Raw genomic sequence first — 19,180 nt, forward strand, 5'->3', positions numbered from 1 at the left:
AACCTTAACTTTAATTTTTAATGACACGCTTTCCCCATGGAATGACGCGTTTCTATTTGATTGGTCCGGAGGAATATTCAAAGCTACACTCAATTAACGTCATCTTAGTGCGTTGGCCTTTTTTATTTTAATTTCTTTTTCTCTTTCCTTTTTATTGGATAGGCGATTTTATCTAGTAAAAGAAATAAAGAAATTCATCAAAAAATTTAATGGGGATTCTTTTTTTTTTTTTTTAATTTTTAATTGTTTTGGGTTTTTGTATTTTTTCATGAAAGAAAAAGCAGCAGTAACATCGGAAATAGAGATGAGAAGAAGAAGAAGCAGCTGTTACTTTTCTCAGAACTCTCTCTATCTAACTTAACCCCCAAAATAAAAAGAAAACACAAATTTAATTGAAGATCAGAGTTTTTTTCTTCACTCTCAAGCTATATCTCCAAGACCCATTTCTTCTTTTTCCAAGTAGATCTGTAAAAACCTCTCCTTTTTTATTGGTTTCTTACAACGGAGATGGATTCTTAAACTGGTAAGACTTTTTGTTTGTTTGAGTTCAAGTTCAGTCTTTTGCTTACTTAAAGAAAAACTGTTTTCTGATATCTTTGTGTTGTTTTTGATGTAATGAGTTGGGTGATCACATGTAAGAAAGATCTTGGTCACGGGGCTTGTCTGTTTTTGTTTTTTTTTTCACTTTCTTTTTTAGCTAAATTTTTTCATTTTGATTGCTCCAAAATCAGATCTTTTTTGCTATTGTCCTCTTCGCTCTCAGTGTTTCCTTTATGTACTTTTTTATTTAATAGCGATGACCATTGAAAGATTTGTTTCAAGATCCTTCAATCTTAATATAGTGAGTGTTTTAAAAGTTCATTTTCGTTTTAAAAAAAGTATTTTTGACTGATGTTAATGTTTGGTTACTGGGAAAAACTGAATGAAAGTTGGAGAAAGAAAATGGAAGAGATTCAATATTGTTTTCTCTGAAGTTCTGTTGGGTTAGTTTTGATAAAGCTTGTTAGAAGTTAAATGACAAGTTTTCTTATATTCAGGACCTTTAAAAGGTGAAAGCCTCAAAATTTTGCGGCTGCAAAACAGACCATTATTTTCGTTTTTTCTTCTTACTGGTTCCTCCCTTAAGCCAAACCTTTTATATTATATATATTATTTTTTAACTCTAATTTTCTGTAATATTTATTAATAATATTATATAAAAACACAGCATGTTTGTTCTATGCAGATATTTGGAAAATATGTAGCAATTTTATTTTGTTTCAAAGTAAAAGGAATTTATTGTTCCCTGGAGTATGCTTTTCTGTTTTCTCCTCTGATGATCTATCTGGATGTTAGATACCTTACAATTATTTAAATCCTAAAGTCACTTTTGTTCTAAATCTAAATTTAATTTTCCAGTAGCATCTCTTTTTTGGTTGACATCTTCTTGGATAAACACTGACTTAGTGTCTCTGTTGTTGTCTTAAAATCCCAAGTGGGTATTTTTTTGTTCAATAATATCTTTTGGAATATTTGATCATATATATGAAGTCGACGTTTTTCCACAGGTTGATTCTAATGGGTGCTGTTTCTAAATCTCAGTTGGATATTTACCAAATGAAAGCATGTGCTGTGGATCGGAGCGGTTAAAGCAAACACCGTCTCCAACAACATCTAATATTTCTTTTGAAGATAGCAGACATCCTAGCGTAGATATGAATCACTTGACTGTAGAGACTGAAGATGCTTTTGCAAGCTTGCTCGAGCTTGCTGCTAATAATGATGTTGAGGGCTTTAAACTATCCATTGAACGCGATCCTTCTGGTGTTGATGAGGTTGGGCTGTGGTATGGTCGTCAGAAGGGTTCGAAGCAGATGGTTAATGAGGAGAGAACCCCTTTGATGGTTGCGGCTACCTATGGTAGCATCGATGTTATTAAACTGATCCTATCTTCATCAGATGCTGATGTTAATCGTGTGTGTGGCCATGACAAAAGCACTGCGCTTCATTGTGCTGCCTCAGGTGGGGCTGTGAATGCTATTGATGTTGTGAAACTGCTTTTAGCCGCCGGTGCTGATGCAAACATGGTTGATGCAAATGGTCATCTTCCTGTTGACGTTGTTGTTGTTCCTCCGAAGCTTCAAGCTTTAAAATTAACTCTCGAAGAACTCCTTGCTACTGAGAGTTCTGTTCTTGAGCGCAATCTAAGGGTTTCAACGGCTGTTGCCAATTCCAGCTCCCCTCCTCTATCCCCTTCTCAGGAAAATGGGTCACCATCATCTGGTTCAGATTCCCCAATGAAGTCAAAGTCAACTGATGCTCCTATTTCTTCCGCGTCAGAGAAGAAAGAATACCCAGTTGATCCATCTCTTCCGGATATCAAGAACAGCATCTATTCAACTGATGAGTTCCGGATGTATTCATTCAAAGTGCGGCCTTGTTCACGTGCTTACTCCCATGATTGGACAGAGTGTCCATTTGTTCACCCAGGGGAAAATGCTAGAAGAAGGGATCCTAGAAAGTTTCATTACAGTTGTGTTCCTTGTCCTGATTTCCGCAAGGGGGCATGTAGGCGTGGAGATATGTGTGAATATGCTCATGGTGTTTTTGAATGCTGGCTACACCCTGCTCAATATCGAACCAGGCTGTGTAAGGATGGTACTAATTGTGCAAGGAGAGTATGCTTCTTTGCTCATACTGCTGAGGAGCTCCGACCTCTGTATGTCTCTACCGGTTCTGCTGTCCCATCTCCTCGTTCCAGTACTTCTGGTGCAACAGCCATGGATTTTGCTGCAGCCTTGAGTCTCTTGCCTGGATCACCCTCATCTGTATCTGTTATGTCTCCGTCACCTTTTACACCTCCCATGTCTCCGTCTGCAAATGGCATGTCTCATTCTAATGTTGGCTGGCCACAACCTAATGTTCCAGCCTTGCATCTTCCAGGAAGCAATCTTCAATCTAGTCGCCTGAGATCTTCTCTTAATGCAAGAGACATTCCAAATGAAGACTTCAACTTGCTGCCAGATTTTGATGTGCAGCAACAACAGCTGATAAATGAGTTATCTAGCCTCACTCAGCCATCTATGAGTTCTAATTCTTTGAACCGATCTGGTCGATTGAAGACCCTGACCCCATCAAATCTTGATGATCTCTTTTCTGCCGAGAGCTCATCTCCGCGGTACTCTGATCAAGCATTGGCTTCAGCAGTGTTCTCTCCCACCCATAAGTCTGCTGTTCTCAATCAATTTCAGCAGCAGCAAAGCATGTTATCACCTATCAATACAAATTTTTCTCCTAAAAATATCGAGCATCCTCTATTGCAGGCCTCTCTTTCTGGTAGGATGTCTCCTCGAAATGTAGAACCGATCTCACCAATGGGTTCTCGGGTTTCAATGTTAGCTCAACGTGAGAAGCAGCAACAGTTTCGCAGCCTCAGCTCTCGGGAGCTGGGATCTGGTTCTACTGCCATTGTAGGTTCCCCGGTAAATTCTTGGTCAAAATGGGGATCCTCCAATGGGAAGCCAGACTGGGCTGTAAATGCAGATGAATTAGGCAAGCTTCGCAGGTCATCTTCATTTGAGCTTGGCAATGGAGAAGAGCCTGATTTATCATGGGTTCAATCTCTTGTTAAAGAATCTCCCACTGAGATCAAAGACAAAATGGCAGCTCCTGTCTCAGGTGTTGCACCTAATGTTTCTTCAAGTGAGGGTTCTAATTTGAACACTCAAATTGATCCTGTCGATCATGCTGTGTTGGGAGCATGGCTAGAGCAAATGCAGCTTGATCAGCTTGTGGCTCAGCAAAACTGAAATCAGTTTCGCTGAGCCCTGAGGTAGAGACAACAAAAAGGTTTTGGTAAATAACATTTGTATTTTTTGGGATTTTGTTGGTGATGAATGTGGAAGGAAGATAAACAGTAACACAAAGGTGAAGGAAGGAGAGAAGGTCAGTTGACGAGGGAAATTCATTTTTCACCATTTATTATTACAACAAAAACAGTTAGAAAAGGTTGAGATAACCTCTGGGTTATGTTTAAAGAAATTATGCCCAGGCTAGGTGTTTTTTCTTCCAATATTTCAAAAATTAGATTTCTATTGCTGTCATTTTATTTTTTGCCTTTTTTTCTATATGATGAGAGACTTTGTTCGATGACAATGGACAACCAAGATCCTATGTTTCCTTTTATCCTTTGCCTGTTATGTTCATTATCACCTTCGTGAGAAACCAAATGAAGATGGATCATGAAGTTCTCATCTCAGACAGTTGGATGGTTTTTCTGGGTTTGGTCAAAATTTTTGGAGATAAGGTAGTGGAAAATTTGTTTCTTCTAATGTAGTTTGGAATCAATAATTATTGGTGCCTGTAATGTGGAAGAATAGGGTGGAGAAATTTATGATCCTTTGATGATGATGATGATGATAATGATGTAACATTCGACTATAGTTTATTGCTTATTCCTATTCCAATAACTTCATTGTCACATACTACTACTACTACTACTGGTATAAATTCTCCTTAATGTCTTTATCTTGTTGTGTGCTCCTTTATGCTAATCTTTTGCATTCTTATCTCATTGGTATTAGTGGAGGGTTATTGGAATGGCATGGAAATCTTGAGATTTGGATTAAAGATCCCAGTTGTGTGGTAGAAAAGGCTATTTATAATTGATTCTTAAATCTTAACAGGGAAGATCTGATGCTAGCTTTGCATTTTTAATGCGTAGGGATGGGGACTCTCCCAAGCTGATCAAAACTTTATTGCAGAGCAACATTATTCTTTAATTGATACGTAGTCACGTGAGTGCCAGGTTAGTGGACTCTAGGTTTTTCCGACTTTCCCACCAAAGAAAACTACACTATCAAAGTGGGTATTTGCAGCTAGTGTTACTCATTTTGGTACAAGGGGGAGGAGGGATTCAGCTAAAAATCTAGAATCTCTATCGTACAAACTTGTGGCCCACCTTTAACCTTCCTTACCTGTCAACGAAGCCAGTTGCACTATTCTTGATGCATGGACTGACCAAGACAAACCATGTTATGTATGTATATATATATTTCACAAATTATATTGGGGATGAAGAAATGTACAAAAGTATCATGTGTTGCAGTCTTTAAAACCCTTTTGGGTTCATGGATTATGGGTGGGAGCTACGATTCTTCTACAAATTAGTTGTTGATGGATAGATCATTTGGAATTGATGACATTCATTCTCATATAAAGTTAAAAAAAGCGTGGCGAAACTCTCTTTGCCCTTTTCATGTGTTTTTTCCCCTCCTCTTCCTTTATTGAAATAATAGAAAAGTGAAGAAAAGGTTGAGTGGGAGCTTGCCCCTCCCACTTCACCTTTCGGTGCCTTAGTTTGTACACATTTCTTTCTATAAGTTTTTCCCACTAATCAAATTAAACTCCATTTTACACATTTCTCAAAATGGGGCAAATGCAGTTAGAATGGGAAGATGGACAGTGACAAGTTGAGGTTCTAATAAGGGAGAAATCATGGCAAGCTTTATTTGGTTGTTAAAAAACACAAGGGATTGATTTGGACAGTAGTGAGGATTAGAATGAAGGGCAAATTTCATTTGCTTTGTAGGAATTGTGAGAAAGGTGGTGATACCATCTTCACATAGTCTTTTATTATGTTTCTTTCTTTATTCTTCCCACTTATTAAATCAGACAAAAGCTAAAGTGGTGGATTTGGAATCCAATATGTTGCTTTGAAATATATAAATGCAAATTTTACATCACACCCTCTTATTTTAGTTTTCTTTTGGGTGGTGTGGTCGACTTTGGTTTGGCAATGGCATTTGTAGTAAATGGAAAATGGTGTCAAATAGACTGCCAGATTAGGTAATCACAAATGTCCTTCCATATATTTATATGTATATATAATATAAATAAAACATATGTATCAGTTGGAAATTTAGGATGCATAATCTAAATGGATAAAATATTAAATCCAACAATTAGTTTAATAAATTATGAATTGTAGAAAACAAATATAAACTGGTTTTAACTATTCAAGAATTAGTAGACAATTGTAGGGAATTATGTGCAATTTATCGAATGAAATAAGCAAGACAGAGCAAAATAGGGTAACTCCGAAGAAGCAGGGCACAAAGGTAAAGTAGTCAATATTTAGTAGCTGGTTTGGTGTTGTTGCTGATGGTATTCTGCTCTGGTTTACGTCATTTAATTGAAAAAAAAAAAGGGTTTCTCTTCTTCAATTTTGTGAATAACGGATGGTTTGGAATTATGTTTGTTTAATTTATACATAATGGATAAGCAGGAGAAACAATAATACATGTCTTATATAACCCTGTTTCAATAGCTGAAGGGGCATTGGCCAAAAATATATATATACAAAAAAGCTTCCCCCAACCCAATTAAAATAGGAGCTTGTTGGTCATTATGCAGGGAAGGGTGGGTAGGCAGTTGGTGCAAGGGATACTTAAAAAACCCATCAGACTGAGACTGACCCTTTTTAAGATTCAGAAAATAGGTTTTGGTGACCAGAAAATGACTATTTTCTCTATTTTTTCAGTAGCAGTGGATGTCAATGTCATATCCCTACTATATCCAGATATTAAATGTAAATGTCCGCAGAGCTTTGTATTAATTTTATCAATGAGATTAACTTATATTAATCATCTAATTATAATGTTATATATGCTCATTGGGAGTCGTAATGCAATTGTGTTGCAAACTTTGGTAGGTCAGTGGTCCTCTTCAATGGAAACTGGGGAGGAAAGAGTTTTTTTAAGTCATCTAATACTATTTCCAGGAGGTGGAGGGCTTCCCTTTGTAGAGAGATGCAGTTTAGGTTGGTAGCATTTCCAAGGGACTGATGTTTTTTAGTAAAAGACAGTAAATGACTAACCATCCATTTTATTTTTTCGCTGTATCCATACACCCCAGGCTTACTCGGCTAAGCTTGTTTGTACATACATATGTGGCAATGGTAGTTGCACACACTCTATATGTTTCATCCATATGAAGAAATTCCGTTTTGATAGCTTTGATTATGAAAGGTTTTCCAATTGTTTTACCTCCTGGCTTTTGCGATACGATATGGTTATTGATTCAAGACATGTCTCAAGCCACATCTGTTTCTACAGTTTGTATGATTGTTTACGGCAAACATCTTGAAACAATGACCTGAAACTTGAGACAATTTTGTAGATGCTGCTCTGGATCATGAACAAATATGGAACAAGAACTGCAAGAAGTTCATGAATATAGATCAAATATCATTCTGTATGTTGGTTTTTTTAGAGATCCCTGGATCTGTGAAGAACAAGGATATTGAGCAAATGCAGGTAGAAGGCTTGACATGATGGGTTGATAAGCGGATGAAGACAGGAAAAGATGGAGAAATTCAATAATCAACAAGAATCTGAAATACCTCTCACTATATTGCCAAAACAAGGAAAATGGATTTAATCATTAAATATAAATCATCATCAGCAATATCAAAGTGCAGGGTCCAAGAGAAAAGAAACTCAAGGTAAGTGATATGTTTGCAGCTATCAGCCGCTGAGAAAGCTCCAAGGCCCCATGCCAGTACCTATCCTGAACATGTTGATGTGAAATTGTTAGAGCCAGACGGAATTTTCCAATTTCAGTCAGGATACTCATTGTCTAAAACTCTTACATACTACAACATAACTGTGAAAGATGACTATAAAGCTATTTGATTCTATTTATTGGGTTAAAGTACTTGGTGGATGGGAAAGAAAAAAAGAAGTTTTCACTTTGGTTTATCAGAAAGCAGCAGAGCAGAGCTGATTACTTCTCCAGAGAAAAACAGAAAGAAAAAAAAAAAATAATAACACAATTTCTTACTTAAAGGTTTTACCTTAAAAGACCAGCGATCACACGCAAACTCATAAAGATTGTTAAAGCAACCCAGATGCCAACATAGCCATGACTGGAGGATAGTATGAATAAGCAAAAGATGCTCATAACTGCAACCAAAACCTACAGAAAGGCCGAAGAAAATTAAATAAAGAAGAACATAGAAAGTTTTGACAGTATTGGAATTACTTGGTGGTTTAATTATCACAAAGTACTTCACCCTTTGCACTACATTTGCAGTGCATTTTCTAAGCTGATGCTTATTCAAATTCAGTAAAAATGGTTGTTATTCAACTAACCATGGAGTAGGCAGAGTATGCAAAATCAGAAGCTCCATAGTTCACTCCATCAAAAACAAAGGCTAATGCATTGATGGGTTGGGTTGCTGCAATGAACTAATCAGCAAGAAGAAAAATGTTGATACAAGAACAAGTTAGTATTCCAAGAACAGAAAAGATGATTTTGTAGGTTTTGATGAAGGAAGAGAGTCATACTGGAATGCCAAGGCTTATAAGTTTCAAAACAGCAATGTCCTTTGTGAATAGTCTGGAAGCAATTTGTAAACCAACTACCAGAATGAATGATAGCAGAAGCCCCAAAAGAATACCAATCTGCAGATATAAACCATGAGCAATTTAGAACATGAAGAAAGGCGAAACAATAAGGCTAACTTTGAAATACTAGCACCTGAAGCACACGGGAAGCAGTGGCTATAATCTTCTCATAATCCTTCTTTGCAAATGCACTTGCAAGAATTGCCTGAAAAGGTGGAAAACTGTTGTAGTCTTCTCTTTGGAAAATCATCTAAATCGCAGCTCGCTTCTATGGGGTTAGAGATGAGAAGCAGGGAAGCATACATTGAAGTAACAAATAGCAGGACACTGCAAAATCATTTTTTATTTAATCCTAATTCCTTCCGTGGTCTGCTCGAAAACAATAGCACATTTTCAAAGAAAGCCAGCCAATGAAGCTTATGCTTCTGATTGATTCTGAAGCCAATGTCTAAGTGACATGCACTTGTTGCAAAAATAGGGAGTACAGGACAAACATCATCAAGGTAGTTGCTTAAATTAAATAAAATCTTACCTGTCCTGCAACAGCCAATCCATCAGCAAGCAAAGAGGCTGCCAGCCAAATCTGCAAGCAAATCTGAAATGCAGCCATTGTTGTTGGTCCCTGCCTAGCAGATAGTGATGCTGCAACGGTCACACACAATGTCACAGCAATTACCTTCACCAATAGCAGAAATCCTGGAGTTGTCACCCGTGCAGATATCATAGTCCTGTCAGTGTTCTATATCATTTTCTTCTCCCAATAACTAAGGTAACTCAATTGGCATGAAAGTTGAAGAGAATAAAAACTGGATTAGAAGTCCCTAGTGAACCATGAAATGTGATTAATTAAAACAATCAACATCCTTTGAGTTTGTTAAATACCATAATTAAAACACTCACCATTTTTAAGAAATTGACCAAATTGTAGTTCTTTAAAACTTGGAGGTAACAAATCAACTTTGTCAACTAATCTCCAAAAGAGGATGAGAACAATTAAATACCTACAAAAATGATGCACTAAGTGATTAACTGAGATGAAGGGACATCAAAAGACCAGACCGAACATGCAGCCAACAAGTCAGAAACCAATAAAATGAATCAGCAAAAACATCTGTAACTTACTGAGAAAGGACATGAGCAATGGCTGCACCTTTGACGCCCAGACCAAATGTGAATATGAATATTGGGTCCATAAGAACATTCGCTGAATCTCCTACAACTACATTAGCAATTGCAAACAACTGAAGAAGATTAGGGGCAGTTAACCCAAAAAAAGTGAAGTACCCCTTAAAGAAGTAGACTCAGATAAAGAATGAAAATCCTTGCAACTATATAATGTTTTCCATTCATAAATGGGTGATAAAGAATCCCTTAGGACAAGTATGATTTCAAAATGGTTTTTCTAACATCTGAGGACACATATCCTACTCATGAATTCATTTATTCCATTGAAGAAATGGAAGCATTACAAAAATCCTCAAACTGATATTCAATGTAAATGTGGAAAAAATTCATTAATTCAATGGAAATATAGTAATTTCAAATGTTAAGGGCCCAATTCAGTGAATTCCTTACATGGGATTTTCCTAATAAGTCCACACAAGTTGATATTGCCAATTGCTTTGCCACCAAGAAAAATTAACATGAATATAATTAACAGGGAAGCTAGCTTACTGATAGCATATAAAGGAGTTCTGGTATCCTTTAAGCCTCGAAAAACCCCTTGCACAGCTAAAGAGAGAAGAAGAGCTGGAGCACCAGTTGATCTTATTGTCAAGTATTGTTGTGCTGGCTTGAGCATAGGAGATTCCTGCTAAAGCAAAATTAGTATCATTACACTAAACATTGGTAGAAAAATTAGAGGCTAACATAATTTGGAGAAATAATAGAGATGCAGCATTTTTATTTTCTTGGGGATCAAAAAGGATGAGTTCATTTCAAGCAGCAGGATTCGGTCTAGGCAATTGCTGTTAAGAAACTAAACTGAGAACCTTCTATAAACCTAGTGACACTTCTTCACTGTGATTTATCGGAAAAGAATCTGAATGCCTTTCACTCCAGTTCAATTCAGTTAAGATCAACAATACTTTACAACAATTAAGAAACTCTAATTGGGGAAGAGCTACTTTAAACATTATAACTTCTGCATTATAAACTATTGTGAATTAAAAGTATGAATCATATATGACCACCTCTACTGTCCTCTTCCACTTCTATAAAACTGGGCCTCTCTGATATTCCTTCAATATATTAGAATTAACCATTACTTTATGACCATGGCATACACGTAACATATTACGGAACTGAAAAAAAAAACAGAATTAGTGATTATGGGAGAGGAAAAGTCCAATTGGTTGAAAAGAAGACACACTTGACTAAATTTTCTTAGAAGCAGTCACCTTCATATTCAAAATTTGCAGTCAAAATCCACATTAATTAGAAATTATATAATCAAATTTAAACTCGGTGATCTAGGATATCCATACAGAAATGCACTTGTCTAATGCTCCATGACAAAGAGAATATCAGCTTAACTGCGAGGGAATTTTATCTTAATGTTCCACAGAGTATCTTCATGGTATGAAGCAATGGTATTTCTAATAGTCATGGAAGGCAAAGTTTTGAATACAACCGTTGTCCATTCACATTAACTGAAATCAGAGAAATCATTTCACCTTCTAACCTTACTAAGGTACCATTAAAACCTTCCAAATTTATCTCTTGTATTTAGATCAGAAATCATTTGACAGGTCAAAAGGCTACAGGTGATTTAAGGTATCTGCACAACAGTACTAAAAGCATAAACTAGAAAACAATTAGTACACCAACTGCCAATCAGTCCTTCATTTAGACAAGTCAGTGATTGGTGGCCTAAGAGGTAACATGTTTCAAAGATGATGAAGGGCATGCCCCTCCAGCCATCATTAAACTGTAAAAGTTGTAAGTACCTCATAAAGATATAAGTTTTATGTTATATGTGAGATTATTTTTTCCCCAAGGATTCACGATGGTTTAGTTTCTAAAATTAACGGGGATTCTCACTTCATCATTGCTAAATTTTATATTTTTTAAAATGTTTACTTGATATAGGCGTTGGCCAAAGAAAATTTGGCAAAAGGACACATGTTTACTTTGTTGATCAGTCCATTGCTACCTGATATTAAGCGTTCATATATGGCACCTTAAACGATTATAAAAGTGGTGCAACCCACTCAACCTTCAAGAAAACCTCTCTGAAAATGTACCATAAGATGGTTAGACACAGATACGTGAAACAATCACACCAACTACCAGAAAAAAAAGACATCACATCCACTTTCTTAGCAAGATAACCAACAACAATAGGAAAAGAACTATATTGATATTAACGGGGGCCTTGAGGCATTTATTCATAGTTTAGAAAGCATGCAAGAAATGAGAGCCAATGTTTGAAATTGCAGCAACCAGGGAAATGCTAAAGGAACACTCACAGAATTTACACCCATGTAACTTAAGAGAGGTTTAGCAGCAAAAATGAGGAAGAAAGTCTGAATGATCCCAAGCATGCTACCAATAACCAGAGCTGAAGATGCCGATGGTATATGCCTTCTCTCATTCTTGGACTCGGCTATTTTTGTGTTACTGCAGGCTACAAATGACGATAGAGATTCTCATTACTAAAGTTACAGAGAAGCCTAAACACACTAAATGTAACAGATATAGTCAAGATACTGTTTAGAATGAACTAGACAAGAACTTTATGTGTATATATATGTGAACGTAACCTACGAATGCAATTTATTCACTCTCAGAATAGCCTTTCAACAAAAGCAGGGGAGAGAATATGTGGAATGCATACCAACAAGAGGCATAAGCTCTTCCATTTCATGGTCAACAACAGGACCCCTTTCAAGAATTTCATCTTGCTCTGCTTCAGCACTTGATCTGCTGGTGGCATCTTCCCGAGCAACAAAAGAAGTAGTAATACTGACTAGTGGGAACATGGTAATCCTTGATACTTGATTAAAAAGTGCAACTGAAACTCCTACAGCAGCAAGCTCCACAGAACCTATATGAACAAAATGTAAAAACTGAACCAAATATTATTTTTATTATTATTGTTGTTGTTGTTGTTGTTTGGTGCAAGCAGAGATGTAGGACAAATGAATGGTGGCTGAGAATCAAAAACATCAGCTACCTATATGGCAAACAGATAACGGAGCCACTGATGATACAGACACTATATGAAAGTACTTATAAATTGACCAACCCTGTATGGATACCATCAGGGTGAAGCAATAGCTTCTACTTCCAAAATCATAATCAAAGGAAAATATTTGCTTCTTTATGCAAATATGCAAGCTTAAGAGGCCGTGAAACAGTTTCATGTTAAGAACATAGAAAATTCACATCTTTTTGGTAGGATATGTAGCATCATCTAGAAACAGAGAAACAACATTTCTATCTTTTCCATCCTACCAATAAGGTAATTTTGTCTTTGAAGTGTACTAATGCTGGGTATACATTGTATGCCACATAATCATGCCAGAAGAAAATGACCACAAACCTATACGGCCAATGAATGCTGTGTCTATTAGAGAAGCAATAGGGTCTGCCATCAAAGCAAGCGTTGCTGGAAGTGCGATGTGTGCGATTTCTATTCCCAGTTCATCTTTCTTGAGAACATTCCTGCCAAAATTGTTATAAAACTATACATTATTAATTTAAAATAATCAAAGAATAACGAAACAACATAACTGATGTTTCAGAGTACAACTTAATTGTAAAAACCAAAAAGCCTGACTGCATGCTGTTTTTTGGGAAAGGGGAAAGGGGGGGTGTTGAGGTTGAAATCTGTGTTTAAACCATAATTATCCTATTATCCTATAATCTTATGTCAAAGGATAGTGTTCCAAGTAGGTTGAATCAGAATCAATATGATTAGGCAGCTATTGATCTTTTAGCAAGAAGGGGAAGGTTTTAAATTAACAGAGTGCAAAAGAACTAAACGCTGATTGCTATATGAACAATACCTTGTATCTTTGAAGAACACAAAGAGGAGTAACTTTCCAATATTCTTCCACGTACGTAAAATAGCATCAACAGCCATAATTAGACTGCGGCTGTCCAACAAGCAACTGGTGGAAGAAATTCAAACTTCCGCAGAAAAGGACAAATGGCTAAAAACTTGTCATATCCACTAACTCTATTTCTTGTGATTATGCCACAAGAAATGCTTCAAGCAGCATGGCAACGTGAGGGAATGGGCAACAAACAATTTGATGCAGCGTAAGAATCCACAGGAATCAAGATGGCTATGCAGAACTTCAACTGAAGAAGACTTAATGACGAAGTAATGAGTAGATTCTCCATTTGGAAAAGAAGTGATATGTAATGTTAAAACAAAGCGTTCTACACCAGATACTGCATAAACCTCCCTCAGATATACAAGGCCCAGAACTCCCACGAAAACTATTATATTAATATATTATATTTCATCAATGTATCAGAAAGGTTGGGTTTACCGCCACCAAGTGAAAACAACTGCCAAACATCAAGGATCATAAAAATTTATATGATTAAAAAATTACTAGTGGACCAAGAATGCGAAACATATTCTCCTGTTTCAGTCATGACTGAACCAGGTGATTACAGTTTCCTTTCACAGGTAAACTATGGTTTACATGCACCATGGTCTTACAGCAATGACTTGCTTTGATCTCATGTAAGCTTGAAGCTTGCTTATACAAACACGAAAGTTGCTAGATATAAGGTCAAAGCCGCGTTTCTAGGAGGATAAACAGGCATCTCTGTCGCTCAACTATAAAATTCAACCTACCATGGCTAGCTGAAAGCATTTTTTTTTCCTTATATTGAAGGTTTCTTCTGTAATTAGTGTAAATTATTCATTTGGTTTCACGCTTTCCTTAAACTTTTCAATTGTGCTGGTTTTTAATTTTAAACTTTTTCAGGAATAATTAATTTTAAGCTTTTATTATTATTATTATTATTATTATTATTGCATAAGATTTGAGCCTTCTTTCCAATTTCTCAAATTGGGTTTGAATTACCGCATTGGGTCCAATTTCTCACTCAACATTGTTGGAGCAACCAAAGAGCACATGGCACACACCCTTGATCTGCTCAACCAGACACTTCTTAGACAGGGCTGGAGTTGGACTGTCACATATAGCCATAAGCAAAAAAAAGAGAAAAAAGCCCGTGCTGATTGGCTTGCTAAGTGGAGCACTTCTCAAGACATAGATACAACTTCACAAGCTTGACAGTCTCCCTTCGGGGATTTCTCTTAACCCGTTTAATTATTGATTTCATTAGCTTCAAGGTGCTCAATGTATAAATTGCTTGAATGGTTGAAGTTGAACATAATCTAGCCATGGCGCCAACTCACGGACCGGTTCCCTAATCCTATATATATGGCTACACCTTTCCCAGAACTTCCCCAAAACCCTTTAAACCAAAACTCCTTTGAGCAAAACTATAGAAACATCTGCAATGTTCTCCTCTCTTTAACCCACTCAAGGTCCCTCCCAAAGGGTCTCCAACTCCATGCCCACATCATCAAAGCAGGCCTCCAAACCATCCCTCTCATCTCCCACCACCTCCTTAACTTCTACTCCAAAACCCAACTACCTCTCTTTTCCCGCCAAATCTTCTTCGAAACCCCAATCAGAAGTTCCACAACTTGGAGCTCAGTCATCTCCTCCTTCGCTCAAAATGAACTCCCTTCTCTAGCAATTGAATTTTTTCGCGAAATGCTTGTTAACAACATCAAGCCCGATGATCATATCTTCCCTAGTGCGACTAAGTCATGCGCGACTTTGGGAAGGTTTGATCTCGGGCAATCAATACATTGCCTTATTTTGAAAACTGGGTATGATATGGATGTTTTCGTGGCGAGTTCTTTGGTTGATATGTATGGGAAATGCGGGAAAATTAAGGTTGCGAGGAAAGTGTTTGATGAAATGCCCGAAAGAAATGTGGTTTCTTGGACTGGGATGATTTATGGGTATGCTCAGTTAGGTGAATATGAGGAAGCTCTGATGTTATTCAAACAAGCTTTATATAGACGTTTGGATGTGAATGATTTTACATTCTCGAGTGTTTTACAGGTTTGTGCTAACTCGACTTTGCTTGAGTTAGGGAAGCAGATACATGGATTGTGTTTCAAAACGAATTATAATTTATTGAGTTTTGTAGGGAGTTCTTTGATTTCCTTGTATTCAAAGTGTGGAGTGATCGAAGGGGCTTACCTGGTTTTTGATGAAGTGTGTGTTAGGAATCTTGGGATGTGGAATGCAATGTTGATTGCTTGTGCTCAGCATTCGCATACAGAGAGAGCATTTGATTTGTTTAAACAGATGGAAGGTGTTGGGATCAAACCGAATTTTATTACGTTTTTGTGTGTGCTCTATGCTTGTAGCCATGCAGGGCTTGTTGAGAAGGGACAACATTACTTTGAGTTAATGAAGGAGTATAAAATTGAGCCAGGTGATCAACATTATGCTTCTTTGGTGGATTTGTTGGGTCGTGCTGGTAAATTGCAGGAGGCACTTATAATCATCAGGGAAATGCCTATACAGCCAACAGAATCTGTTTGGGGAGCCTTTTTAACGGGGTGTCGAATTCATGGGAACACTGAATTGGCAGCTTATGCTGCAGATAGGATCTTTGAGTTAGGACCTATGAGCTCAGGTTTGCATGTGTTATTATCTAATGCTTATGCTGCTGCTGGGAGATATGAGGATGCAGCCAAAGCTAGGAAGATGCTTAGGGACCTAGGGATTAAGAAAGAGACAGGTTTGAGTTGGGTTGAGGAGGGAAACAAGGTTCACACATTTGCTGCTGGGGATAGATCTCATGCAAAAACTAAAGAAATTTATCAGAAATTAGAGGAATTAGGAGAGGAAATGGAGCAAGTTGGTTATGTTGCAGACACAAGGTTTGTTCTGAGAGAAGTAGATGGTGAAGAAAAGAATCAGACTATAAGATATCATAGTGAAAGACTAGCTGTTGCGTTTGGGCTCATTACCTTTCCACCAGATAGGCCAATTAGGGTTATGAAGAACTTACGCATCTGTGGTGATTGTCATACAGCAATCAAGTTTATGTCCAAGTGCTCTGGAAGAGTAATTATTGTGAGAGATAACAACCGGTTCCATCATTTCGAGGATGGAAAATGCTCCTGTGGTGACTATTGGTGAATGAATTGTAATGTATAAGATACCATTTATTGCACCTAACAAATTTTTTGAAACAAGAAGTGGAAAAAGATGAAGAGTATATTGCACTGAATAACAACCGGTTCTTTCATTTTTTGTGGATGGCAAATGCTCCTGTGTGACTACTGGTGAACAACTGTAAGATACTTATTGTACCTTTACAAAATTTTGTAACGAGAAGGGGAAAAGACAAAGAAAAACTTCATTTTTATCTTTAAAGATTTGCTTTTCTGTTTATCTTTATGTCATGTTTGATACTTAAGGATCACTAAAGCACACTGCATCCCATTTACTTTTTTAATAGTTATCTTGATGCTTACTATGCTATTTTTGAATTTGTACTGTTTGATCATTGACCAGTGGTGTGGCTTGATGCATTCTATGTTATTCTAGCTTTATTTCTTTTCTTTTTTTGTTATTTATCTTCCGTGGTTGGTTACATTGTGTTGCATGGATTCATCAACTTGATTTTTTGAGGCAAATTCAATGAGCTGCTGGGGTCATAAACAATTGTAAAGGTAAGAAATTAAGAAACTTGAATGCCTGTCAAACATTAGTGTATCAGGCTATCGGCCATGATAACATATCATTCTTAATAGCTGTTTGGAACCATAGGTCTTTCCACACTATTTGGATTAATTAGTAATCCTAGTTAAGCAGCAACTTAAACTATTTATGGCACCAATTAAGTGTTATTCAACATATAGTAGGCCGGAAATAGCTCATTTCTGCTGATATTCATCTGGATTTTATTAGTGAGCTGTTGGAAGGCTATCTGCTTCAAGTAGAAAGCCTTCTGGAGAGCAGTTTTGCTGCACATTGAAATGCGTAACTTAAGGTTTCTCCTTAGCTATAGGCTTCTAAAGGGCGGTTTGTTTGCTCACTGAGGATCAACTTCTGTTTTTTCTTATTTCAATTGGCTATGGTTACTATAAATATGAGTTTATATTTATGTCTTCGAAGGCATGATATTATTTTGTAATTTGTACAGATGTTAATTATCCTGTATAATCTTTCTCTGACCTCTATATGTACAGTATAGCTTTTGGATGAATTGATTGAAAGTTGAAGTTCTACAATTGATCTGTAAAACTTTATTACTCTATTACTATTGCTAGTTTTATCTTCTGAATTTTCCCGGTCAGACGGTTTTAAAGTTCAGTTCTGTCATGTGTCGTCGAACTGCAAAATATAACTAGGATTCTGCTGGTAGCTGGTGTTATACACGTAGCACTATCTTTCCCTTATGTGTTCTTTGAATGGTATTTTTATGGCAGGTTATTTGACTGGTAACCAAACCTGTCTAAGAGATTTATTTCTTCATTTTGTTTCCAGAGGGCCAAGACCAAGTCCTGCATTGGCTAATCTAATGACAGATGCTGATGCCTCTTGTTGTTCTCCCCTTCTTTCTGAAGGCCAACCCATTGCTTTGTGATTGTTCATTTTTTGTTCTCTTTTGGTAGTTTTCAGAGTGATGTTGATTAGATGGGGGTTGGGGGTTGGTTGTCTTCTTGGGAATAAGTTGATACTTTAATGCCAATAACACAGACAAAGAAATTGTACTTGTACAGCTTACAGATTTGGTTTTTTTTTTTTGTGTTATTTATTCTCTTGCAATTATTCATCTGTCATCTGAACATTTTGTTTCAATTTTCCTAATATGGTTGCTTCGGTGACAGTTGATCCCATTTCTATTTATTAGCTTTATTTGGATTTATTTTTAATTCGAGCCAGTGGCTTAATTAATTGAGCTTGAAGTCCAGATTATTAATTGGAGTGGAGGTTCGATTCTCTAATCAGGTTGGTAGCTTAAATTGCTAATTGGTTTGATGGACCATTTGGATTTTGGGATAGATGATCAAAATTGTAATAATTTTTTTTCTAAGAAGTATATAAAAAATGAAAAAAAAAACCAACAATCTAAAAAAAATAAACAAGAATTAAATCTGCCAGGGGCAAATTCAAATTCTCTTTGAATGTTTAATTGGTAGAAAAAGCATTTATGGTGATCATTTGGTTTGGTTTGATTTTTTTTTCAACTTTTTGGCTTTTTAAAAACAGAAGTTAAGTCAAACTAGAATTTAAAAAAATTTTAAATTAAAAAAAAAGTAAAAGAAAAAGAGTTTCAAAAGCTTTTTTTTAAAAAACATGTCTCTTTTTTAAGAAAATTTTTCTTTTTATTTCAAAAATATCTTTATCTATTAAAAATAATATATTTTTAAAAATTTACTTTAAATAAATAAAAATTTAAATTAATTTTTTTCATTGTAAATAAAAGAATTTATGATTAATAAAAAGTTATTTATTACATACCCTTTATGGTAATTTTAATCAACATTAAAACTTATATAAATTATTTTATCAAGTAGCTTATTTATAAAAAAGAATTTATAAAAATAAATTTATAAAATAGATTTAGAGCTTGTTTGGTTTAATTTTTTTTTAACTTAAAAGTTATTATGAAGGTCTTTTAAAAAATAATAGCTCTTAGAATTAAGCTAAAACTGTTTGGTAAACGATTTAACAAAATAAATTATATAAGCTCTAATTTTAATTAAAATTATCATAAAGGAT

The 19,180-nt window shown here is 36.1% G+C and overlaps 3 protein-coding genes across 9 annotated transcripts; 2 read left to right on the forward strand and 1 right to left on the reverse strand.

The window, feature by feature from the left end:
• On the forward strand, positions 266–4,504 carry LOC18598996 (zinc finger CCCH domain-containing protein 30). Of its 2 annotated transcripts, none has more exons than XM_018121727.1 (2): positions 266–523; positions 1,548–4,504. In XM_018121727.1, exon 2 carries the CDS (start codon positions 1,605–1,607, stop codon positions 3,786–3,788), a length of 2,184 nt encoding a protein of 727 aa, XP_017977216.1. In that variant the 5' UTR covers positions 266–523; positions 1,548–1,604; the 3' UTR covers positions 3,789–4,504. The 2 variants fall into 2 exon arrangements, with proteins under 2 accessions (XP_017977216.1, XP_017977215.1); XM_018121726.1 differs by having other exon boundaries at positions 267–523; positions 1,582–4,504.
• Positions 7,206–13,773, reverse strand: LOC18598997 (protein DETOXIFICATION 42). 5 transcript variants are annotated; one of them, XM_018121730.1, is made up of 13 exons: positions 13,400–13,773; positions 12,934–13,055; positions 12,226–12,435; positions 11,858–12,015; positions 10,062–10,179; positions 9,510–9,606; positions 9,288–9,388; positions 8,920–9,083; positions 8,521–8,592; positions 8,328–8,444; positions 8,133–8,228; positions 7,835–7,956; positions 7,206–7,548 (listed from the first exon to the last, which is right to left on the reverse strand). In XM_018121730.1, exons 1-13 carry the CDS (start codon positions 13,474–13,476, stop codon positions 7,506–7,508), a joined length of 1,497 nt encoding a protein of 498 aa, XP_017977219.1. In that variant the 5' UTR covers positions 13,477–13,773; the 3' UTR covers positions 7,206–7,505. The 5 variants fall into 5 exon arrangements, with proteins under 5 accessions (XP_017977219.1, XP_017977218.1, XP_017977217.1 ...); XM_018121729.1 differs by having other exon boundaries at positions 10,062–10,197; XM_018121728.1 differs by having other exon boundaries at positions 10,062–10,200.
• On the forward strand, positions 14,518–18,262 carry LOC18598998 (putative pentatricopeptide repeat-containing protein At5g52630). Of its 2 annotated transcripts, none has more exons than XM_007028762.2 (2): positions 14,518–16,744; positions 17,942–18,262. In XM_007028762.2, exon 1 carries the CDS (start codon positions 14,801–14,803, stop codon positions 16,586–16,588), a length of 1,788 nt encoding a protein of 595 aa, XP_007028824.2. In that variant the 5' UTR covers positions 14,518–14,800; the 3' UTR covers positions 16,589–16,744; positions 17,942–18,262. The 2 variants fall into 2 exon arrangements, with proteins under 2 accessions (XP_007028824.2, XP_017976179.1); XM_018120690.1 differs by having other exon boundaries at positions 17,884–17,956.

This window comes from Theobroma cacao, chromosome 5 (assembly GCF_000208745.1).
Source record: "Theobroma cacao cultivar B97-61/B2 chromosome 5, Criollo_cocoa_genome_V2, whole genome shotgun sequence".
Classification (NCBI taxonomy): domain Eukaryota; kingdom Viridiplantae; phylum Streptophyta; class Magnoliopsida; order Malvales; family Malvaceae; genus Theobroma; species Theobroma cacao.